This window comes from Chiroxiphia lanceolata, chromosome 12 (genome assembly GCF_009829145.1).
Source record: "Chiroxiphia lanceolata isolate bChiLan1 chromosome 12, bChiLan1.pri, whole genome shotgun sequence".
Classification (NCBI taxonomy): Eukaryota; Metazoa; Chordata; class Aves; order Passeriformes; family Pipridae; genus Chiroxiphia; species Chiroxiphia lanceolata.
In genome coordinates, this window is record NC_045648.1 from 270017 (window position 1) to 292646 (window position 22630).

The following is a 22630-nucleotide window of genomic DNA, read 5'->3' on the forward strand; positions in this document are numbered from 1 at the left end:
CTCAGCTCCATCCCACTGCATCCCCTCTCAGTTCCCCTCATGGGCCAAGAATGGCTGGAGCATCCTGCACCCTGTGGGAATATGGCCCAGCCTGAAGCGGGTGGGGACTCTGGGGTTGGCAGTGTGCGGAGAGCCCAGCCTGGCCCCCAAGGAGATAGGCAAAAGTCCAGAGGCTTTGGGAAACCACGCTGTGAGTCAGGAGCATCCCTGTGCCATAGTGTAACTGCCCCAGCCTTGGTTGCCCTGCCTGCCCTGGGACCCTCTCCCAGCTCAACACCCCCTGGCCACTGCCCCAGCCCTGCCAGGTGTTCTTGCCCCTCACTGATGTGCTGCAATGCTGGGACTGGTGGTGTGCTGGTGGTTGGTGTTTTCCACGGCCTCTCCCCACAGACAAAGAGCGGGACAAAGCAAAGGAGAAGTATGTGCGCAGCCTCTGGAAGCTCTATGCCCTGCACAACCAATATGTGCTGGCCGTGCAGGCAGCTGCGCTGCACCACCAGCACTACTACCAGCGGGTGCTGCCCAGCCTGCACCAGTCCCTCTACAGCCTGCAGCAGGAGATGGTCCTCATCCTGTAAGATTCCTGCCCCCCCTGCTGCTTGTCCTGTTCCCCACTGCCCATCCCATGCCCCACTCCCCATCTCGCACCCCCCTACCAGCCCTTCACCCCACTGCCAACCCCTGGGCACCCCCATGGTCCCCCAGAACCAGTAGTGCTCTTGCAGAAAGGAGATCCTTGGGGAGTACTGCAGCATCAGCAGCCTGGTACAGGAGGACGTTCTTGCCATTCACCATGAGATTGCTGGTGCCATCGAGGCCATCGACCCTGCCACTGAGTACAGCAGCTTCATCCAGAGCCACCAGTATGGCCCTGTGCAGCCGCAGCCTCTCTGCTGGGCATGGCCCTGCCACCCACAGTTGCTGGCAGCCAGCACAGAGCAGATGGAGGCAGAGCCATACTGGGTGCCCACAGGTATGACTCTGAGGTGCCACCAACTGTGTCCTTTGATGAGAGCCTGCTGGAGGAGACAGAGAGCCTGGCACCAGGGGAACTGCAGCTGAATGAGCTGACCCTTGAGAGTGTCCAGCACTGGTGAGTGGGCTGGCCGCAGGCAAGGGACAGGTTAGGGGCAGGGGGCTCAGCATGTGTCTCTTGCAGCCTGACGTCGGTCGAGGAGGAGCTGGCGGCTGCCACGGAGGCTGTAAGCAGCAAGGAACAGCAGATGTGGGAGCTGAAGGCAGAGATCCATGAAGAGGAGCAGGGCTGGAGCCCCGGGAAGCGGTGAGGTGCAGTGGAGGGGGAGCGAGGGGCCAGGGTGGCCGGCACTGACCACCCTGTCCCCTCCCCAGGGTGCACTTGCTGAGCAGGCGGCAGGGGCTGCTCGAGGTGCAGCAGCAGCTCGAGGGCTGCCTCTGCACCCAGGCCAAGCTGCAGGCACAGCGGGACACGCTGGCAGGGAAGTTGGCAGAGCTGGGGGCCAGGGAGCCCCTGCCCGCCCTGCCTGTGCCAGAGGACCGACAGTCTGTGTCCTCCACGGTGAGTCCTGCCTCCCATGCCCTGGGAGTGGCAGGGATAGGGCCCTCCCCAGCTGGCACACAGCTTGTACCTCCCCCAGGAGCAGGAGAGAAGTGGGGCCAGTGCTCTAGAGACCCTCAAGAACCACATCACGGGTATCTTCAGCCCCAAGTACTCAGTGAGTCCCTGGGCACCTCCAGTCACCCTGCTCTCCACCCAGCTGGCCCTTCTGCCCCCCCTCTCCTCTGGCCTCACAGCCCCCTCCCCTCCCTGTTCCAGCCCTTCCAGACTCTCATCCAGCTCTACCCTGGGCACAGCTTCTGGACACCGCTGCTGCCCACCTCTGGCACGACTCAGGGATGGACACGGCTGGGCTCACCCTGTTTCTTTCCAGCTGCCCCCCCCTGTGCCCCTGATCCCGGAGGTGCAGAAGCCGCTGTGCCAGCAGGTCTGGTATCACGGGGCCATCCCACGCTCGGAGGTGCAGGAGCTGCTGACCTGCAGTGGGGACTTCCTGGTGCGGGAGAGCCAGGGCAAGCAGGAGTATGTGCTCAGCGTGCTGTGGGACGGGCAGCCCCGGCATTTCATCATCCAGGCTGCCGATGTGAGTGATCACGGGCAGGGGGGAAGGCCAGGGCAACCCCACATGAGCAGGCAGGGGTCCCTGCTGGGCACAACCCCTCAGCCACCCTTCCTGCAGAACATGTTCCGACTGGAGGGGGACAGTTTCCCCACCATCCCGCTGCTCATCCAGCACCTCCTGCAGAGCCAGCAGCCCATCACCCGCAAGAGTGGCATCGTCCTGGCCAGGGCTGTACCCAAGGTGACACAGGCAGTGCGAAGGGGGACTGGCCCCCTGAGCAGGGGCAGCCCTCCCTGACCCCTTCGTCTTCCCAGGGCTTGGCTGGGAGCCCCAGGCATGCTTCTCCAGCTAGATGGGGGGACTAAGGCCTGGGGGACCCTGAGGTCTGGGGACCCCCTCTGGGGCTGTCTGAGAGGGGACTGCAGGGAGATGTGGGTTGGGGGACAGCTCACCAGTGTTGCTTGCTGCAGGACAAATGGGTGCTCAACCACGAAGATGTGTTGCTGGGGGAGCGCATTGGCCGGGTGAGTTGAGGTGCTCTGGGGTCTAGGGGAGGGCCCAGCTGTTCCCACAGGGGACAGAAGAACAGGGTTTTCCTTGGGCCACATGGTGAGCTGAGCCAGTGTACCTGTGTCTCGGCAGGGTAACTTTGGGGAGGTGTTCAGTGGCCGCCTACGTGCTGACAACACCGCTGTGGCTGTGAAATCCTGCCGGGAAACCCTCCCGCCTGAGCTCAAGGCCAAGTTCCTTCAGGAAGCCAGGTCTGTGCAGCCAGTGTGTTTGACTCGTCCTGTCTATCCATCCTTGGGGCTATTCAATCCCGCTGGGTCTGCAGCGGGGGATGTGCTGAGGGCTGTGTCCCTGAGCCAGCTCGGTAGAGCACCCTGGAGTTGGTACTGGGTGGCCTGTGCCTGAGGCAGCTGGGCTCCCACACAATTGCAGTGCTCATCCTTGTCCCCGCAGGATCCTCAAGCAGTACAGGCACCCGAACATCGTGCGGCTCATTGGTGTCTGCACACAGAAACAGCCCATTTACATTGTCATGGAGCTGGTGCAGGGTGAGTGGCTCTGACCCACAGCCCCCCGGCATGTATGGGTGTGCTCAGGCACCCACCAGCTCCACAATCCGGGTGCAGGGGGGGACTTCCTGAGCTTCCTGCGCAGCGAGGGGCCCCACCTCCGGGTGAAGGAGCTGGTCAGGATGACAGAGAATGCTGCTGCTGGCATGGAGTACCTGGAGAGCAAGCACTGCATCCACAGGTGGGCCCTGGCAAGGCAGGGAGAGCCCTGGAACCCTCACTGTCCTGGAGCCCCAGGAACAGCCGGGTGCACAGCTGATGGCTCGGGGCTGCCACAGGGACCTGGCTGCTCGCAACTGCCTGGTAACGGAGAGGAACACCCTGAAGATCAGTGATTTTGGGATGTCACGGGAGGAGGAGGATGGCATCTATGCCTCCACAGGGGGGATGAAGCAGATCCCTGTCAAGTGGACGGCCCCTGAAGCACTCAATTATGGTATGGGATGGTGCTGGGCACAGCCTGGCACCCCACAGCTCAGCTGGGAGCGAGGAGTCCAGCACTGTCCCGCTCCCACACGCCTGATCCTGGGGAGGGAGGCAGAGATCCAAAGTACCCCAGCCCTCAGGAGTGAAGGCACAACCAGTCGGTGGTGACATAGGTGTCCCCAGCTGCCACCATTTGTCCTGCTCCATGTCCCCAGGCCGATACAGCTCAGAGAGCGATGTCTGGAGCTTTGGGATCCTGTTGTGGGAAGCCTTCAGCCTGGGCGCCATCCCCTATGCCAACCTCAGCAACCAGCAGACACGGGAGGCAGTGGAGCAGGGTAGGGGACACAGCCAAGGCTGGCTCCCAAGGGCCACTGCGAGCTGTGGGTCCAGCACAGCAGATCCACTGTAGAGCTGTGCCCATGGGAGGGCTAGATGGGGCTGTGGGGGGTGAGGGACTGGTGGTCCAGGCTGCCATGTTCTCATCCCTGTTACCTCAGGTGTGCGGCTGGACCGCCCCGAGCAGTGCCCTGAGGAGGTGTACCAGCTGATGCAGCGCTGCTGGGAGTATGACCCCCACAAGCGGCCCAGCTTCAGCACCATCCACCAGGACCTCATTGCCATCCGCAAGAGGCACCGTTGACAGGGGCACCAGGGGCCCTGGATCAATCCCGCAGCAGTGTCCCTCCCTTGGGCAGTGACAGAGCCCCTGGATCCATCCCATGGCAGTGCCTGGGAGCGCAGCAGAACCCTGCCTGGGCAGCATGTGCTGTGGTGCAGCTGTGGGTGCCTGTGCCCCTTTCCCTTTCCAGAGGCTCCCACATGCCCTGGGTGGAGGTCACAGCACACGCAGCTCCTACCCAGCTTCGTCCTGCTCAATAAACACAGGAACTCTGCAGCTGTGTATCTGGAGTCTGTGAGGGGATATGGGTCTGTACTGCACCGGGATGGGGCACTGAGAGACGAGAAACTGGGATGGAGCACCATAGTGACGCACCAGGACCGGATAGCAGGACAGGGCACACCGGGACAGAGTGCACCGAGGTAGAGCACCAGAATGAAGTACCAGGGTGGGGCACCAGGACAGGGTGCACTTGGATAGGGCTCTGGGATGGGGAGTACTGGGACGGGTCACTGGGACAGGGCACAGTGGGGTGGTGGAATGGGACAGGGCACTGGGACAGGGTACAGGGGTGGGGCAGCGGCATCTCGACTCGGCCCCGCGGCTGGGAGGGCGGCCAGGTTGTGGGTGGGTCCCGGCCGGGCCGACCGCAGCGCTCCGCGGGGTGCCCGGCCCGGCCCCGAGCGGCCCTGCCCTCACGCCCCGGTGCCGCCTCCCCCGGGGCCGCGCCCGGGGGGCGGAGCGGCGGGCGGGGCCTGGCCTGGCCTGGCCCATCCCGGCGGGCCCGGGCGGGCGATGTGAGGAGCGGGGTCGGGCCGCGGAGCCGCCCGGGGTAAGAGCGGAGCGCCCGCGGTGTCCCCGCCGGCGCCGGCCTGGCCTTCCCCTGTCCCTCCCCGGCCCGGCCCGGCCCCGCGGGGCTGCAGCGCGGTGGCCCCGGGCGCTGCCCGGCTCGGCGGGGCCGCGCGGCCTGTCCCGGCCCTGGCCCCTTCCCCAGCCCCATCCGCAGCTATAAATACTCAGCACCGGATTAAGCCAAGTAGGACGCGGGGAGGGCGCTTGGAGAAGGAGGCGGGAGGCCGCGGTGGGGGGTTGCGCTGTCCGACGTGTGCCCCCCTCCCCGTATCCCGGCGCAGGTGAGTCCCTCCATCCCTTCATGATGAAGCTGAAGAAGCAGGTGACAGTGTGTGGAGCTGCCATCTTCTGCGTGGCCGTCTTCTCCCTCTACTTGATGCTGGACCGGGTACAGCACGACCCTGCACGACACCAGAGTGGGGGCAACTTCCCCAGGGTGAGTTTGGAGGGGTTGGGGTGAGTGAGAGGGACCATGGGATGACAAACAGGGACATTCAGCCAGGGAAATTCATGGGGAGCCAGCCCTGGCCTCCCACCATTCGGCTGCCAGGTCCAAGGCTGGCTCCCCATAGCTCTGGATGACCTCCTGGCTCTCACCGTGGCCTCTGTCCCCCCAGAGCCAGATTTCAGTGCTACAGAACCGCATCGAGCAGCTGGAGCAGCTGCTGGAGGAGAACCATGAGATCATCAGCCACATCAAGGACTCGGTGCTGGAGCTGACGGCCCACGCAGAGGGGCAGCCGGCATTGCCCCATCACCCCCCGAATGGCTCCTGGGTGCTGCCCCCTGAGAGTCGCCCAAGTTTCCTCTCCGTGTCCCCACAGGACTGCCAGTTCGCCCTGGGGGGCAAGGGACAGAGCCCAGACCTGCAGGTGAGGGGCTGGTGGCTCTGCTAGCACAAGGGGTCCATACCTGGGCGTCTGTGGGGTCCTGGCTCTACTCTTTTGGGGATCTTTCAGCCCTGCCTCCCACCCACAGATGCTGGCCGTGTACTCCCTGCTGCCCTTTGACAACCAGGATGGCGGTGTCTGGAAGCAGGGCTTTGACATCACCTATGAGCCCAACGAGTGGGACACGGAACCTCTGCAGGTGTTTGTGGTGCCGCACTCCCACAATGACCCAGGTGAGCAGCAGAGGAGGGGAAGGGCTGGCCCAGCCCCTGCTGCCGCTTAGTGCTGGCAGGGAAGGGCTGGGCCCCCACAGTGACCCCCACCTCTGCTGCCAGGCTGGATCAAGACCTTCGACAAGTACTACTATGACCAAACGCAGCACATCCTCAACAGCATGGTGCTGAAGATGCAGGAGGACCCGCGCCGGCGCTTCATCTGGTCCGAGATCTCCTTCTTTTCCAAGTGGTGGGACAACATCAGTGCCCAGAAGCGGGCTGCAGTGCGCAGGTAGGGCAGGAAAGAGCCCTGGGGACAGGAAGGCTGCCCTGACTGCAGTGCAGCAACCGTGGGCCCTGCACTGCTCACCATGGGGTGCCCTGGCACTGCCAGCAGCCTCCCAGTGCCACCAGATGTCAGAGCCAGTGCAGTGAGGGGTGAGAGCTGGGTGCTGCCACCACCGGGGTCTCTGCAGTGAGGACTGAGGGCTGGGGGAGACAGGTGTCACCCTGTGCCTCTGCCTGTGCTCATTGGCCTGAGAAACTTGAGTGCAAGGCCCAGGGCACCCTTGGAGTGGTGGGAGACCTGGAGGGCAGGACTGTGTAGTGGGACAGGGTCCCCTTGTCAGCCCCCTGCCCTGAGAGAGCTAGGGATGGAGGACATAGCAGAGGGTGTTGTCCTATGTGGGGATGCGCTCTGGCAGGGGCCTTGGCTGGCACTGAGCTGTGGAGAGATGTGTCTCTGTGTGAAGTCGGCATGGGTAGTGAGGAATGGCAGCAGTGGCTCTGGGGGCTGTGGGTGGGCCCCAGGTGGCTAAAGGCAGGGGATCTCTGCCATGGACATGTGGCTCACGCGGGACTCTGGTCACATCTCGGGTGTCCCCCTCACAGGCTGGTGGGCAATGGGCAGCTGGAGATGGTGACAGGTGGCTGGGTGATGCCCGACGAGGCCAATTCCCACTACTTCGCCATGATTGATCAGCTGATCGAGGGGCACCAGTGGCTAGAGAAGAACATTGGTGAGAGCAGAGTGGGTGCTGAGCAGGAGGGGCACAATGCTGACTGGCACCCTGGCCCTGGCAGGACCCTCCTTACAGGAGGTGATGCTGCCTCAGCACAGGCTGACAGGTCTCTGTGCCTCCAGGTGTGACACCACGGTCGGGCTGGGCCGTGGACCCCTTTGGGTACAGCTCCACCATGCCCTACCTGCTGAAGCGCTCCAACCTGACGGCCATGCTCATCCAGCGTGTGCACTATGCCATCAAGAAGCACTTTGCTGCCACCCAGAACCTGGAGTTTATGTGGAGACAGACGTGGGGTGAGAGCCTGCCAGGAGGGGATGGCAGAAGGGGCCCTGTAGGGCAAGTGGCAGCAGGGAATGGCTACCAGCCACTTTACTGTGCAGATGAGCTGAGCGCCAGGAGGTGATGGCTCTGCCCCATGGGACAGCCCCAGGGTGACTCCCCATCTGCCTCTGTGCCCAGCATGCTGAGGGAGGCTGCTGTGTCCTCTGGGCTCCGACTCTGCTCTGTCCGACAGCTGTCCTTGGGACCCCCTGCTCGGGGACAGGCAAGGGAGAGCCATTGCTGGTGCTCACCTGTCCTTGGTCCTACAGATCCAGACACCAGCACTGACATCTTCTGCCACATGATGCCCTTCTACAGCTACGATGTGCCCCACACCTGTGGGCCAGACCCCAAGATCTGCTGCCAGTTTGACTTCAAGCGCCTGCCTGGAGGCCGAATCAACTGCCCCTGGAAGGTTCCTCCCCGTGCCATCACCGATGCCAACGTGGCGGAGCGGTGAGTGTGGCCGGGGCACATGGCTCCCAGCCCCGTGGCCTATCCAGGGCCAGTCTCATGCCTCGGCCCCCATGCAGAGCCCAGCTGCTGCTGGACCAGTACCGCAAGAAGTCCAAGCTGTACCGCAGCAAGGTGCTCCTGGTGCCCCTGGGAGATGACTTCCGATACGACAAGCCGCAGGAGTGGGACGCCCAGTTCCTCAACTATCAGCGCATCTTCGACTTCCTCAATTCCCGGCCCGACCTCCACGTCCAGGTACGTGCGAGGATCTTCAGTGGGGCTGAGGGCACCAGGAGGCCACCACAGAGTGTAGCCAGAGGGTAGGCAGTGCTGGGAGAGTTGATGGGAGCCCTCACTGTGGGAGCCCTGGCTCAGGGCCACATGTGCTGTCCTGCAGGCGCAGTTTGGGACGCTCTCTGACTACTTTGATGCCCTGTATAAGAAGATGGGCATTGTGCCGGGGATGAGGCCGCCTGGGTTTCCAGTGCTGACTGGGGATTTCTTCTCCTATGCCGACCGGGAGGACCACTACTGGACGGGATACTACACCTCCCGGCCGTTCTACAAGAGCCTGGACCGGGTGCTAGAGGCCCACCTCCGGTGAGGGGCAGCAGACTGGGCTGTGGAGCGTGGGGGGTGTGCAGGGCGTGGGTGAGGGATGACTAGGCAGCATCTGGGAGCTCCAGCAGCCCCCAGGTCTGCACCAGCCACCAATGCGCTGGGGTGGCCCAGGCAGTGCCAAACCCTTGCCCAGTCCCAGGGGAGTGCGTGCCCCCGCCGGCACGTCCAGGCCAGCCCCCGCAGCGCTGGGGCACAGGGACAGAGACCCTCTGTGACCCTGTCCCTGTGCAGGGGGGCAGAGATCCTGTACAGCCTGGCACTCGCCCACGCCCGCCATGCCAGTGCCGATGGCAGGTACCCGCTCTCCGACTATGCCCTGCTGAGCAACGCCCGACGCAACCTGGGCCTCTTCCAGCACCACGACGCCATCACTGGCACCGCCAAGGAGGCTGTAGCCGTGGACTACGGAGTCCGGTGTGTGTGGGGGCTGGAGCACCCTCAGAGCCTGTCAGGGAGGGGCTGGTGGGCTCAGGGCTGTGAGTGCGGCTGGGTGTAGGGGTCTTTTGGGGCTCCTCTGCTGGGGAGAGGTGGGGGGTGTTGGGTGGCTGAATGGCCCTGGGTGGCTCACTCTGCCTGTGCCCCAGGCTGCTCCACTCCCTTACCAACCTGAAGCGCGTCATCATCAACGCTGCGCACTACCTTGTGCTGGGGGACAAGGACACATATCACCATGACCCTGCTGTGCCCTTCCTCAGCACGGTGAGCAGTGCCTGCCCCTGGCTCCCTGGACCTCGTTATGCTGTCCCCATGCCCTCAGGAGCACAATTCTGTGCAGGTGTGGCTGGGGAAAAGGCCCCAGCCTGTGCCTGTGTTCTGGGCCCAGCTGGCAGGGTGTGGGCATACCCCAACTCTCACTGCTCCTCTCCCCAGGATGACACGCGCCCCAGCCAGGACTCCCTCCCGGAGAAGACAGTGGTCAAACTGGACACCTCACCCCGGTAGGGCCTCATGCCTTGCTTTAGGGACTTGTGGGGCTGTGGAGAGGCAGTGACGGAGTGTCTGGGACGCTGTGAAGCTATGGGTGGATGCAGTGAACCTGTGGGTAGTGTGGGGCATTGGGCATCTGGGATGCGGTGGGGCTGGGATGCCATCCCTGGGTGACCCCCTGCAGGTTCCTGGTGGTGTTCAACCCTCTGGAGCAGGAACGCCTGAGTGTGGTGCCGATTCTGGTGGACTCCCCGCATGTGCATGTGCTCTCCGAGGAGGGCCAGCCCCTGCCCTTCCAGCTCAGCGCAACCTGGAGCTCTGCCACCGAAGTGGTTCCTGACATCTACCAGGTACAGGATGCCCCGGTGACACTGCCTGCCCCATCTTCAGCCTGCACATACCATGTATGCCAGCCTCCCAGCCCTGCATACTGCCAGAACGCTCTGTCAGCCCTGCTCTGTCCCTGCCCCACAACACAAGCTCCCACAGCTGTCAAACCACTGGGCCCCCATGCACGTCTCCCCTCAGCAGACGGGGGGGCCTTTGCCCAACTGACTCCCAGTCCGTCCCCAGGCACGGGGGGCTGGCTCAGGTCCCCATACTGCCTGCAGGTGTCTGTGCTGGCCCGCCTGCCCGCGCTGGGGCTGCGTGTGCTGCAGCTGCACAGGTCCTTGGACGGCCATGCCACGCTGAGGTCCTCCACGCGCCTGTACCTGCACGGTCGGGACCTGCCTGTGCGCAAGCCTGAGGCCGTGCCCCTGCAAGTCTTCCCGGCTGCTGCCGATGACTTCTGCCTGGAGAACCAGCACCTGCAGGCCTGCTTCTCAGGGCACTCGGGCCTGCTGCAGGTGAATGTGGGGCTCTGAAGTGGAGGAGGGGAGGGGGTCACCGTGCTGCCTTCTGCATTCATGGCTGTGCTGGCCCCCACCCGCAGAGCATACGCGGAGCTGGAGAGGAGCAGGGGCACAGAGTGAGCAGCGAGTTCCTCGTCTACGGCACCAGGACCTCCAAGGACAAAAGTGGGGCCTATCTCTTCCTGCCTGATGGAGAAGCCAAGGTATAGGGTTTGTCCTGTTAGCCAGCTGGCAGCTGTGCCTGTGGGACTGTCTTCAGGCAGCAGCCTCAGCACAGCGCTCCTTCCCCCCAGCCCTATGCCCCCAAGAACCCCCCAGTGGTGCGGGTGACGGAGGGACCCCTCTTCTCAGAGGTTGCCAGCTACTATGAGCACATTCAGACCATGGTGCGGCTGTACAATGTACCAGGTGAGATCCTGAGGTGGTGCCGGGGTGTTGCTGGCCCAGTGGTGCTGGGCAATGCTGCCTGTGGGGCCCAGCCCCTCACTGCCTACCTGCAGGGGTGGAGGGCCTGTCCCTGGATGTGTCCTGCCTGGTGGACATCCGTGACCACATCAACAAGGAGCTGGCCCTGCGCCTCAGCACCGACATTGAGAGTGACAACACCTTCTTCACGGACCTCAATGGTTTCCAGGTATGCGGCAGCCTAGGGAGGGACAGCACCTGCCCACAGCAGGACAGTCCCCCAACACCCAGCGCTGGGCACTGTGGGAGCCACTTTTGGCCACTGACCTCTGTCCCTTGACAGATCCAGCCCCGCAGGTACCAGCGGAAGCTGCCGCTGCAGGCCAACTTCTACCCCATGCCTGCCATGGCCTACATCCAGGACAGGCAGAGCCGCTTGACGCTGCTCACAGCCCAGGCCCTGGGAGTCTCCAGCCTCCGCAGCGGTGAGATGGAGGCCTGTGTCTTGGAGGCCTATGCCTTGGAGACCTGCTGTAGAGCTGGGGCTCCCCTCCCCGAGGGATGTAGGGGAGGAGGGTGCTGCAGGCTGGGCACAGGGTGCCCTGGTTGTGCTGTCTCTGGGAGCTCCATACCATGGGGGGTGGCTGGCTCCTGGTAAAGCCTGGGGCATGGGGACCCACTCTTCACAGGCCAGCTGGAGGTGATCCTGGACCGGCGCCTCATGCAGGATGACAACCGGGGCTTGGGCCAGGGGCTGAAGGACAACAAGCGAACCTGCAACCGATTCCGGCTCCTCCTGGAGCGCCGCACCACTGCCAACAAGGTGCCTGGGCTGTGAGGCCACAGGATGGGAATGCCCAGCCTTGCCTTGGGATGGAGCAGGGTGGAGGCACCTGCAGAAAGCTACACGTGTGATGGGATGCAGCATCTGCTCCCCTCCTGTCCCATTGCGCTGACTCTAGGCAGGGATGGGCCTGGAGCAGGGGGCACGGGGAGGGTGGGAACTGTGCAGTGGGATCTGTCCCTGTGGAGCCACGTTGCCCTTGTAATCACAGTGTTCTTGTCCCATCCCCTCGCTGCCCTCTATGCTTGCGCCATGTCACCCATTCAGAGCTCCGGCTTCTTTTCCAAACTGGTCTCCATGTTTAAAGCCTTGGGCTTCCCTGGCACCAGGACTGGCAGCCCTGAGGTAATGGCCGGCCTGGCCCTGCTGTCTCTCCCTGTCTCGTGCACTAGCTGCTAGCCATTAGCCTAACCAGGCCCGTAGCAGGTCCGTAGTCTGAGCATCAGCTAGATGGGGTCCTGTTTGGGTGCTGGGGAAGGGAGTCCTGGCTGGGTGGGGGCAGCTCTGGGTGCCCTGTGCCCGCAGGTGCCTGGTCTCGGGGCAGTGCTGGAGCAGTGGTTTGTTCTGTGGGCCCTGCCCAGGCTCTGCCTGGCCCCGCGGCTCCCCAGGCCTATACTGACCCATGTGCTCCTCGGCAGGTGCAGGACGAACGCCCCATCAGCTTCCCCTCCCTGCTGAGCCACATCACCTCCATGCACCTGAATGCCGAGGCCCTGGTCATGCCAGTGGCGCTGGAGAAGTCAGCCGTGCCAGCCCTGCGCTCCTTCGTGCCCCTTGCCACCACCCTCCCCTGCGACTTCCACATCCTTAACTTGCGGATGTTGCAGGCAGAAGTGAGCTACAGCCTGGGTGTGACAGGACTCTGGGGGGCTCTTGCCCTGCTGTCCGCACTGTTGTGCCTCACGCCCTGGCTTCCCCCAGGACGACTCACTACCCTCGACCGAGGCAGCGCTGATTCTGCACCGCAAAGGCTTTGACTGCAGCCTGGAGGCCAAGAACCTGGGCTTCAACTGCACTACCAGCCAGGGCAAGGTAGGGCTAGGCTGCCCCACACCCACACTGAGTCAGAGCCAGGCTGGACCTCGGCACGGCTGGCATGCCACATATCAGGCTGCCCTGGGCACAGTGCTGCCCCAGGCACCAGAGGCAGCACCCAGGCCTCCTCTCTTCTCCCTCCTCTCTCCCCAGCTGGTCCTGGGAGGCCTGTTTCAGGGCCTGGAGCTGGGCTCCCTGCAGCCCACCTCACTGACGCTGATGTATCCACTGGGCACGGCTTCCAACAGCACCAACATCTACCTGGACCCCATGGAAATTGCCACATTCCGCATCCGCCTGGGGTAGTGTGTGGAGCGGGAGAGGAGCAGAGTGGCTGGGCAGCGTGGGAGCAGCACCAGCACTGCAGGAGAGCAGGGCCAGCAGCACTGTGGTGGGCGCGGGCAGGAGGCGCCGGACTTGCAGAGGCTGCTGCTGCTGCCTTCTAATTTATTAGTCCCACATTCTCAGATAGATTTTGGAATGAACTGCTGTGGCCGGGGCTGGGCGGAGGCTGCGGAATGTGGTGCTGGGTGGGCTGAGCACAGCTGGCAGGGGCAGCAGGCCAGGCTCTGCTGCTGCTGGTGGGATGGGCACTGCTGCCCTGCCATATTCACAGGCTGCCCGGGAGTGTGGCCACCCCAGTGGCTGGGGCAGGGGCCTGTGCTGGGCTCCCCTGGCCTAGTGGGGCAGCATGGGGCTGATTGGTGGTGTTGGGCTGTTGCCTGGAGAGGTGCTGTGGACTAGAGACCGAGCTCACCTGGAGCTCGTAGGAAACACGAGGCTGTTTCCAAGGGCCCAGTCTGTGTGTGGTTTGTGCCTCCCGTGCAGGTGAGTGGGAACAGTGCGCCATGGGGAGACAGGGCACCACCCAAGGTGGGGAGTCTGGCTCAGGGCCAGGGTCAGTCTGGGTGTGCTGCGTGGGCTGCCAGAGCTGTGCTGTCCTCTGCTCTTTGAGGTCCCTGCCCTGCCAGTGCTCCCAGATCCTGAGCTGGGTGTGGGGCCCTGGGCACTTGTGAGAGGCTGGTGGCATGGCCAGGCCCAGCCATGCTTGGCAGCAGGAGCCAGGGGGACAGGAGTCAGGCAGCTCCTTGTGCTGGCAGGAACGATGGGGGGAAGCATGGCAATGGCCTCTCCCAAATCCAGAGCCTTTAGCCCCGCTTCAGTGTGAGCCTGGCAGTCCAGTCTCTGCTGAGGCTGCAGCAGCTGAGGTGCAGGTGCTGATGCCACCTCACCAGAGCATCCTCCTGGTTGCTGTGGGAACCGCAGGGGCTGCGAGCTCCCTGGCCCCTGGGGCTAATTACTGCCAGCGGGGAGGGCTGAAGGGGGAGGCAGGGGAGCTGCCTCAGCTCTGGCTTCATTGGACTCGATGAACTTAGAGGTCTTTTCCAACCTAAATGATTCTGTGCTTCCATGATTCCTGCACAGCCTTCGGCACCTCTGCACGCTACAGGCTCGGCCATGGTCCTGCATCCCACAGCCCTGGAAGGGGCTGAGTTCACAGAGCCAGCATGGACCAGCCCCAGCAGCTCAGCCCTTTGCAGCACCCGGAGGATGCCTGGCATGGGGACCCTCTGCTGGAGCCTGGCTAATGTCATGGCTGGCAGAGGGCCAGGGGGCTGGTGCAGGGCTCTGCCCAGGGGTGGGTGATGAGGGAGTGGGTGCCGAGGGACTGCAGCATGGGTGACCTGCCCCCACCTGGTGCCAGGCACTCACCCCATGCCCTGGCCTGGCCCAAGGCCCTCGCCATAACTCCTGGATCCTGGGACGGGCCCCGGTGCCCAACCAGGGCCCTGGACCCTGTGGCTGCTGATCCGTGGCTGGGTGGGGAAGGAGCTCCTGTCCTGTCCTGCTCCTGGCCCCAGAAGCTCATTACTGATGCTCCCGCCTCCGCCCTGGTCCCTGCGGACCGAGCCTGAGTGAGTGCAGGAGGCTCTAATGGCTCTGAGCAGCTCTTGATGGGCTGCGATGGAGGCGGGAGCAGGAGTGGCTGTGGTTTCTGCCTCCACTGGAGCCAGAGCTGCCTCTGTTCAGGGTCGGCCAGGATGATGCTGGGTGGGCTCCTGCTCCAGCTGCTCCTCACCACGGCTCTGTTCCCCAGCATCATTGGGACAGGTACAGCCCCACTCCTGCCCCTCCTGTTCCCTGAACCTGTCCTCCCCATCCTTGACGAAGCTTTGTCCCTTGGGGGTTGCTCCCTGACAGCCCAGAACAGAGGCTGGGGGCATCTGTGCTAGGAGGCAGTGGTCCACAGTGGGAGGTGGCGGTTCATGCTGGGGATGGTGGCTGAGGTGTGGTGGTGCTGGGGTTGGTCCCACTGCAGCACATCTGTGGGGTGTGAGTGCTGTCCCTGTGGGGTCATGGGGAACAGGGAAAGATTCAGCATGGAGAGATGGGGGCTGACCTGATGTTCCCGAGGGCTTTCCCCTCCCCTCTGCCACCATCACCCTCCTCACCCATGTTTGCCCTTGCTGAGGCCATGGCAAGCACTGGTGGTCACGGCACCCACGGGGCCATGGCTGCCAGCAGGCACTGCCGGGGGGCTGGAGCCCACACTGAGAGCTGAGCCAAGAGTCCCTGTGTCATTTTAGCCAGGTCCCCTGGGGCTAGTGAGCTCCAGTTCATTCCTGCTGGGACTGGGAAGGCTCTGCTCTGTGGCAAGGGCCACCTTGCTGGAGCTGGCAGCCTGTCCTGCCGGCACTGTGTGGCTCTGTGGCTCACGCAGGGGGGACTCCCTCCTGGCCCTCTCCAAGCCCCTGCTACCCGTCACAGTCTCAGTGCAGAACCTGCACCTCTGCGAGGGCTACATTGGCCGTGACGGCCTCTCCCACCCTGGCTTCTACTGCCCACGGCTGACTGACCCCCCCAGCTACCGCTACTGCTGCCAGCCCAGCCCGCGCGCCCTCAAGTCCTGCTGCTCCCAGCTGGCCCTGGAGGCCCTCACCGGGGTGAACCTCTCCAGCCTGGCCAGCCCTGAGCTACTCCGGTGAGCAGGACTGTGGCTGGGTGTGCTGGGTGTGCTGCGCGGGGATCCCAGCACAGCCCCAGGGACTTCCCGTGGCTGTTGGCATTGGGCCTGTGATGTCCCTTGGAGCCCACACTGGGCCCTGGGTGGCCCTCCCTAGTGCCGCTGTGCTGGGGGGGGCCATGGCTGCTCCCTCCTGAAGTGCACCCCCCCGCAGGAACCCACTGGCCTTGCCCTTCGTTGGGCTCTACGGGCTCCTTGTCCTCCTGCTCATGGCCATCGACCTCTGCCACTTCTACTGGACCCGACGCTGCCACCTCGGCCGCCTCCTGCCCTGCGCCCGCTGCCCACCCTGCAGACCCCGGGGAGGGCACCTGCCCCGTGCCCAGCCTTCCCACGGTGCCCCCATCCTGAGCCCCAGCCGGGGCTGTTGAGGGGGTCCCGCGGGTGGGGCAGGGGTGTAGGGGTGGTGGCACTCGGCCCCGGGGTGCAGCACGGGGGTGTCCGGGGGACGGGCGGGGACACGCACGAGGCCGCAGGCGGCTGGTGCCGGGACCGCCGGGCCGCGGGGCGGCGCTGCAGGCTCGGCCCCGCCCCGTCACGTGACACGGGCGGTGGCGTCCGGGTTCCCCGGGCGCTCGGCGGTGACGTCACGAGCGCGATGGAGGAGCCGGTGAGCGGGGACGGGCGGGACCGGGACGGGACCGGGACGGGACCGGGGGGGCTCGGGGCCGAGACCGTCGTGCTGGGGCGGGCGGGTCCCTGTCCCGGGGGCTCCCTGTCCCGGGATCTCTGGCCCGTCTCCGGGCAGCCGCCGATGCGGGGCCCGGGGCCGCGTCCCAACCGGTTCCCGTCGGCAGATGACGGCGGAGCAACTGCGGGCGCGGGGCAACGCGCTGTTCCAGGCGGGGGACCACGGCGCGGCCCTCGCTGCCTACACGGAGGCGCTGAGCCTGAGCGACGCCGCGCCGGAGCGCGCTGTGCTGCACCGCAACCGGGCCGCCTGCTACCTGAAACTGGTGAGCGCGGGGCGGGGCGGCCCCGCAGAACCTGCCCGGCCGGCTGGGGCTGTCTGCCTTGGCCAGGCGCTCCCTGCGCCGGGGGCAGTGTCGGCCCCAAGTAGAATGCTCTTGGTCCCAGACAGGGCACTGTCAGATGTTGTCTCTGCTCACCTTTTCCCCTGTCCCTGCCCGCTGTCCCCTGCTGCCCCACCTCCCGGGTGGGCTGTGGGGGCCAGGATGCTCCCGTCTGTGCCTGGGCTGTGCATGTGCCCTGGGGCTGTCCCCAGGCAGTCACAGCATCTCTGATCTCCCGCTGGGGAACTGTCTCTGAGGCAAGGAGGGAACACAAGGAGTTTCAGGGGCCCGAGTAGACCAGAAGCACCTGAAAAGCATCGGCAGCCCTAGGGCTCCACAGGGATCCCTTGAGGGTTGTGTTCTGGGAAGGACAGGTTGTCCTGCTGGGCTGGCTCACAGTCTGCAGTGACGGTGTTCCCAGCCTGTCCCTGCTCCCCAAAACGGGGGGTGTTGGTCTATGTGGGGCCTGCCTGGGCAGCCCTCAGGTTTTGCCTCTCCCAAATCTCTGCAGGAGGATTACGCCAAGGCGGAGGCTGATGCAACTAAAGGTACTGTCAGTGGGGCTGAGGGGGGCTGGCCTCTGTGCTGCCCACCATAGCAGGCCAGGGCAGGCTGCGGGCTCTGCGATAGACCTTCTTGTGCACAGCCATTGAGGCCGACGGCCGGGACGTGAAGGCGCTGTTCCGCCGTAGCCAGGCGCTGCAGCAGCTGGGCCGCCTGGACCAGGCCATCGGTGACCTGCAGCGGTGTGTGAGCCTGGAGCCCAGGAACAAGGCCTTCCAGGAGGCCCTGCGTGCGCTGGGCAGCAGCATGCACGAGAAGGTCAGTGGTGGGGGCAGTGGGGGACTGCCAGACCCCCTGTGGCTGTGGACAGCTGGGGGAGGCAAGGAGGGCTGAGTTGCTCTTTCTGCTCTCTCTCAGATGAAGACCATGTCCTGCACAGACTCAAAGGTACAGCAGATGTTCCAGATCTTGCTGGATCCTAAAGAGGAGGATGCGGACAAGAAGCAGAAGGTCTGAGCTCAGGGAGCAGGGGGTAGTGCTGTGGCTGGGAGGTGAGGAGGGGAGGATCAGTGCTCCCAGGTCCACAGTGGATTAGCGGTGCTGCCTGGGCAGACCAGGCTCCCCCCTGCAGAATGTGCTCCCTGAGACGGTGGAGGGCGGGTGCCTGCGGCTGCCGGGGGTTCCTGTGTTCGGTGGACCGGTGATCTAGACAGGAGTCTCCCTTTCCCAGGCTGTGCAGAACCTGATCGTGCTGGCACGAGAGGAGGCCGGAGCAGAGAAGATCTTCCAGAGTGATGGTGTGCGGCTGCTGACACAGCTGTTGGACACGGCCAAGGCTGACCTGATGCTGGCAGCCCTGCGCACGCTGGTGGGGTTGTGTTCCGGCCACCGCTCCCGGGTAGGTACCGCTGTGCCGGGGGAGAACCACGCTGGGGAGGCTGTAAAGTGTCAGACAGGGGAGCTCTGAGCTGTCACGTGCCAGGCCTGAGTTTGTAAGAGGGAAGAATCCTGATAAGGGGCTGGTAAGTGCCAAGGCTTCCCCAGGGCCTTCAGCAGACAGGTGTGCTTGTACCTGCAGACCTCGGCCATCCTGGCGGAGCTGGGGGCCCCTCGTCTCTCAGCAGTGCTGGGTGTGGAGCACGAGCAGGTGTCCCTGGCTGCCTGCAACCTGCTGCATGTGATGTTCGATTCCCTGAAGGAGGGGCTGCAGAAGGACTTCCGTGGGAAGGAGGACGCAGTGGTGCTGGGTGAGTGTGGGCAGCCTTTGCTGGCTGGTGGGAGGGGACAGTCCCAGGGAAGTGCAGAGCTGCTGTGGGCTCTTCTCCTCCTGTCCACCCTGTCACTGCTCCCTGTGGCAAAGCCAGGCTTTGGTCCAGGGTTAACAGGAGGCAGAAGTCCCCGGTCATGGCAGCGTCTCTGCTAGCTGTACAACAGTGGGGGTGAGGCTGTGCCCAAGGCACTGACTGCTGGGCACTATCTCTTCTGGAAGATTCCTCGAGGGACCTGAAACTGCTGATCAAGCACCTCCTGGAGCTGCTGGCACTGGAAGGGGCCTCAGCACACGGCCGTGACAATGCCCTCAATCTGCTTATCAAGGTGGTGCCCAGGAAGTCACCAAAGGAGACCAACAACAGCATGAGCCTCTGGGTGATTGACCAGGGTGAGCGGAATGGCCAGTAGCATCCCGCTGAGGCACTGTGCCCCTCTGCCATGGTTCTGCACACACCAATGTGCCCCTCACCAGGGTGTCTGACCCCTGCCAGGCCTGAAGAAGATCCTGGAGGTGGGCAGCACGGTGTGTGGCAGCCCGGGCAGCCTGCCTGTGACAGAGAACAGCCGGATGAGTGCCTCCGTCCTGCTGAGCAAACTGTACGAGGACCTGAAGTGTGATGCCGAGAGGGAAAACTTCCACCACCTGTGCGAGGACTACGTGAGGTGAGCCAGAGGTCTCAGGGGCTCAGGGATTTGGTCACCTGCAACCTGGTAGCACCTGTCACCCTCAGTGCTCAAGTCAATTGCAGACCCACTGTGGGGGTATTCAGCAGGTGGGGCAGGAGGCAGCAGGTGGGATCAGCTTGACCTTTTTTGGTGGTCTTTGTGCACAGGGGCTGGTTCGAGGGGCACGAACTGCTGGGGAAGCTGCGGGCCATCCAGACGGTGTCATGCCTGCTGCAGGGCCCCTTGGACGCAGGCAACAGGGTGCTGGAGCTGGAGGGCATCATGGACAGCGTGCTGTCCCTGTGTGCCTCTGTCTGTGAGGCCCACCAGCTGGTAGCGGTGGAGGCGCTGATCCATGCGGCCGACAAGGCCAAGCGTGCCTCCTTCATCACAGCCAACGGCGTCAGCCTGCTCAAGGAGATCTACAAGCACAGCGAGAGGGACAGCATCCGCATCCGTGCGCTCGTGGTGAGTGCGGCGGGATGGAGGAGCGGCGGGGATGAGCCCCGGAGCGGGCTGTGGGTGCAGGACCACCACTCACAGCACTGCCCTTCCCTGCTGGGGGTCTGGGAGGCACACTGGGATGCTCGTGCCCATTCCTGCTCCCACATTCTGGTCCTGTCTGCAGGGGCTCTGCAAGCTGGGATCTGCCGGCGGCACTGACTTCAGCATGAAGCAGTTTGCCGAGGGCTCCACCATGAAGCTGGCCAAGCAGTGCCGCAAGTGAGTGGGGCTGTGTGCGGAAGGAGTGGGCAGGGTGCCTCACAGATGGGCTCCTGCAGCTGGGCTCAAGGACTGTTCTCCCAGGTGGCTCTGCAATGAGGCCATCGACGCAGGCACACGGCGCTGGGCTGTGGAAGGCCTGGCCTACCTCACCTTTGATGCAGATGTCAAGGAGGAGTTTGTGGAGGACAAGGCAGCAATGCAGGCCATGTTCCACCTGGCCAAGGTATGTGCCAAGCACTTCAGGGTGGGCACCCTGACACCAGGGAAACATGCCAGAAGGGGTGTGGGGCTCACGCTGTGGGGTGGGGTATGTGGAAGATGTTGGGTGGGCTCCAGCCGTGGCTGCTCCTCCCTGCCACGAGCGTGATGTGTGACCGTTATCACTGCAGTCGGAGGACAGGAGTGTGCTCTATGCTGTCGCCTCCACGCTGGTGAATTGCACTAACAGCTACGACCATGAGGAGCCGGACCCGCAGATGCTGGAGCTGGCCAAGTACGCCAAGCAGCACATTCCAGAGCAGCACCCCAAGGTGAGTGGGGTATGGCTGTGCTCAGGGGTGAGGTCAGGCACCTCGCCGGCCAGCTGGTGCCCCTGAGCCAACTGTGACCCTGCCTGTGGAACAGGACAAGCCAGAGTTCGTGAAGCGGCGGGTGCGGAAGCTGCTGATGGCCGGCGTGGTGTCGGCCCTGGCCTGCATGGTAAAAAGTGAGAACCCGGCGCTCACCAACTCCTGTCGGGAGCTGATCTCCAGGTATGGGTGTGCCAAGGGACAGGAGGGAGCTGGGTTCTCAGGCTGCTGGCATCCTGCTGGCCAACTTATGTGTCCATGGTGAATGATGGCTCCTGGACAGTAGTGGGAATGTCCAGGAGTCTGGTGCAGCCTGGGCCCCCTGCAGCTGTCTGGGTGCTCCAGCTGCTCCCACTTTGTCCCTAGAGTGTTCCTGGCACTGGTGGAGGAGGCAGAGGACCGGGGTGGCGTGGTTGCGCAGGGAGGAGGCAAGGTGAGGGGGTGGGACCCCACTGTGCTGTTACCCTGCACCGATCTGGGTGGCTGGGGCTTGAGGGGCTGGGGGTCTCTGCTTTGCAGGGGCCAGACTTGCTGCCTCGTACATGAGGCTGCTGTGGACTGGCTTCAGGATGAGCTGCTGTTTCTGCTCACAGGCTCTGATCCCACTGTCCCTGGAGGGCACTGAGGTGGGGCAGACCAAGGCAGCACAGGCCCTGGCAAAGATCACCATCACTTCTAACCCAGAGATGGCATTCCCGGGGGAGCGGGTGAGTGCTGTGGCTGGGGAATAGGGGTCAGGTCTGCCAACCAGGGGCTCATGTAAGAACAGCAGTGGGCACTGACTCAGTCCAATGTGTGCTGTCTCTACAGATCTACGAGGTGGTGCGACCCCTGGTCAGCCTCCTGCACCTGCAGCGCACGGGCCTGGAGAACTTTGAGGGGCTGATGGCCTTGACCAACCTGGCTGGCATCAGCGAGAGGCTGCGGTAAGAATGGGAGGAGAGGGGAGCTGGCTGTTCCCTCAGGCCCAGTGGGCTTCCCTGGGCAGGGAGCACTCACACTCCCTACCCCGCAGGCAGAAGATCCTGAAGGAGCGGGCCGTGCCCATGATCGAGGGCTACATGTTTGAGGAGCACGAGCTGATCCGGCTGGCTGCGACTGAGTGTATGTGCAACATGGCCATGAGCAAGGAGGTGAGGGCTGGGCTGGGCTGGGGTCTGCGCTGGCCTGCTGGACCCCCACCCCCCCCCACCAATCCCCCCTCCTCCTCCTGTGCAGGTGCAGGAGCTGTTCCTGGCGGAGGGCAGCGACCGGCTAAAGCTGATGGTCCTGTACAGTGGGGAGGAAGATGAGAAGCTGCGTCGGGCAGCCTCGGGGACCCTGGCAATGCTCACTGCCCTGCACCCTCCCATCTGCAAGCGCATCCCCCAGGTGGTGAGTGCCCAGCAGTGGGGCGGGACAGCACCCTGTGTCCCTTATTCCCTCCTCACGGTGGCCTGGAGCTCTGTCCCAGTGCTGGTCCCAGAAGAGGGGGCAACCTGTCCTGACCCCTGAGCCTGACTAGGCTGGGACTGTCGGGGAGGAGGAGCTGGCTCCCTTCTCTCGAGGGGCCATGCTGATGTTGGCCCCATTCCCCTACAGACGGTGCACTGGCTGGAGATCCTGCAGGCCCTGCTGCTGAGCCCCAGCGCCGAGCTGCAGCACCGCGGTGCCGTAGTGGTGATGAACATGATGGCGGCTGCACGGGAAGTGGCTGAACAGCTCATCGCCAGCGAGATGCTGGAGATCCTCTCGGTGCTGGCCAAGGACAAGGACAAGCCACGAGTGGCCCAGGCGGCCCAGGAGAGCCTGGCCCAGGCTGTGGCCTATGGCCTGATCAAGCCCAACCCTGGCCAGGCCTGAGGGCCCGTGGGGCTCATGCACACGCTGCACACGCTGCCGGGGCTCTGGCAAACGCTGCCGGGGCCAGTGCTCACACGCTGCTCTCAGGGTGGCTCCGGCAGGGTCCGGCCGCCCGCGGGGCTGGCTCAGCACTGCCCGGGGCTGGGGCCACGCTGTGCCCGGCGGCGCCATCCCGGCGTCCCGGGGCGAGGAGGAGGAGGGGACTCGCCGCTGCCTTTGCCACCGTCTGCCTTAGCCGGGAGGGCCGGCCCGGGGCCGGGGCCGGGGCCGGGACCGGCGCGGTGGGGCTGGGTCCGCCCGATGACACTAAAGCTGCTCCTGGACCACGGCCCAGTTTCTGTC

The 22630-nt window shown here is 64.4% G+C and overlaps 3 protein-coding genes across 7 annotated transcripts; all 3 read left to right on the forward strand.

The window, feature by feature from the left end:
- The first annotated feature begins 81 nt into the window (after positions 1–81).
- Positions 82–4487, forward strand: FES (FES proto-oncogene, tyrosine kinase). The gene is made up of 16 exons (XM_032700422.1): positions 82–123; positions 219–574; positions 726–863; positions 974–1093; positions 1160–1282; positions 1351–1537; positions 1617–1694; positions 1911–2120; positions 2217–2339; positions 2570–2623; positions 2742–2860; positions 3063–3157; positions 3236–3359; positions 3457–3614; positions 3820–3942; positions 4105–4487. The coding sequence occupies exons 1-16, from the start codon at positions 82–84 to the stop codon at positions 4245–4247; spliced, it is 2193 nt and encodes a 730-aa protein (XP_032556313.1). The 3' UTR covers positions 4248–4487.
- Positions 4488–4958: 471 nt separating this feature from the next.
- MAN2A2 (mannosidase alpha class 2A member 2) lies at positions 4959–13469 on the forward strand. 5 transcript variants are annotated; one of them, XM_032700523.1, is made up of 24 exons: positions 4959–5058; positions 5360–5514; positions 5696–5950; positions 6057–6201; positions 6304–6475; positions 7075–7202; positions 7328–7501; positions 7799–7985; positions 8063–8240; positions 8383–8585; positions 8838–9020; positions 9191–9305; positions 9477–9544; positions 9718–9883; positions 10145–10381; positions 10468–10590; positions 10681–10795; positions 10888–11021; positions 11136–11277; positions 11482–11615; positions 11904–11981; positions 12275–12469; positions 12558–12668; positions 12825–13469. In XM_032700523.1, exons 2-24 carry the CDS (start codon positions 5380–5382, stop codon positions 12975–12977), a joined length of 3531 nt encoding a protein of 1176 aa, XP_032556414.1. In that variant the 5' UTR covers positions 4959–5058; positions 5360–5379; the 3' UTR covers positions 12978–13469. The 5 variants fall into 5 exon arrangements, with proteins under 5 accessions (XP_032556414.1, XP_032556411.1, XP_032556409.1 ...); XM_032700520.1 differs by lacking the exon at positions 11904–11981; XM_032700518.1 differs by lacking the exon at positions 11904–11981 and having other exon boundaries at positions 12920–13469.
- Positions 13470–16231: 2762 nt separating this feature from the next.
- UNC45A (unc-45 myosin chaperone A) lies at positions 16232–22521 on the forward strand. Its single transcript, XM_032700524.1, has 20 exons — positions 16232–16306; positions 16494–16652; positions 17221–17257; positions 17356–17531; positions 17631–17723; positions 17944–18111; positions 18292–18460; positions 18703–18873; positions 18977–19148; positions 19319–19619; positions 19780–19874; positions 19959–20100; positions 20267–20407; positions 20502–20629; positions 20813–20879; positions 21040–21153; positions 21257–21372; positions 21462–21579; positions 21665–21820; positions 22028–22521. Exons 1-20 carry the CDS (start codon positions 16295–16297, stop codon positions 22286–22288), a joined length of 2796 nt encoding a protein of 931 aa, XP_032556415.1. The 5' UTR covers positions 16232–16294; the 3' UTR covers positions 22289–22521.
- The last annotated feature ends 109 nt before the right edge of the window (positions 22522–22630 follow it).

Bases quoted from the DNA above. Each gene is read 5' to 3' on its own strand.
- MAN2A2 (XM_032700523.1), top strand. From the start codon at position 5,380: ATGATGAAGCTGAAGAAGCAGGTGACAGTGTGTGGAGCTGCCATCTTC. The intron at 8,586-8,837 runs GTGAGGGGCAGC...GTCCCTGTGCAG, and splicing joins GTGCTAGAGGCCCACCTCCG to GGGGGCAGAGATCCTGTACA. The intron at 9,306-9,476 runs GTGAGCAGTGCC...TCCTCTCCCCAG, and splicing joins CTGTGCCCTTCCTCAGCACG to GATGACACGCGCCCCAGCCA.
- FES (XM_032700422.1), top strand. From the start codon at position 82: ATGGCCCAGCCTGAAGCGGGTGGGGACTCTGGGGTTGGCAGT. The intron at 575-725 runs GTAAGATTCCTG...GTGCTCTTGCAG, and splicing joins CAGGAGATGGTCCTCATCCT to AAAGGAGATCCTTGGGGAGT. The intron at 2,861-3,062 runs GTCTGTGCAGCC...TTGTCCCCGCAG, and splicing joins AAGTTCCTTCAGGAAGCCAG to GATCCTCAAGCAGTACAGGC.
- UNC45A (XM_032700524.1), top strand. The intron at 20,630-20,812 runs GTATGGGTGTGC...CTTTGTCCCTAG, and splicing joins TGTCGGGAGCTGATCTCCAG to AGTGTTCCTGGCACTGGTGG. The intron at 21,821-22,027 runs GTGAGTGCCCAG...ATTCCCCTACAG, and splicing joins GCAAGCGCATCCCCCAGGTG to ACGGTGCACTGGCTGGAGAT.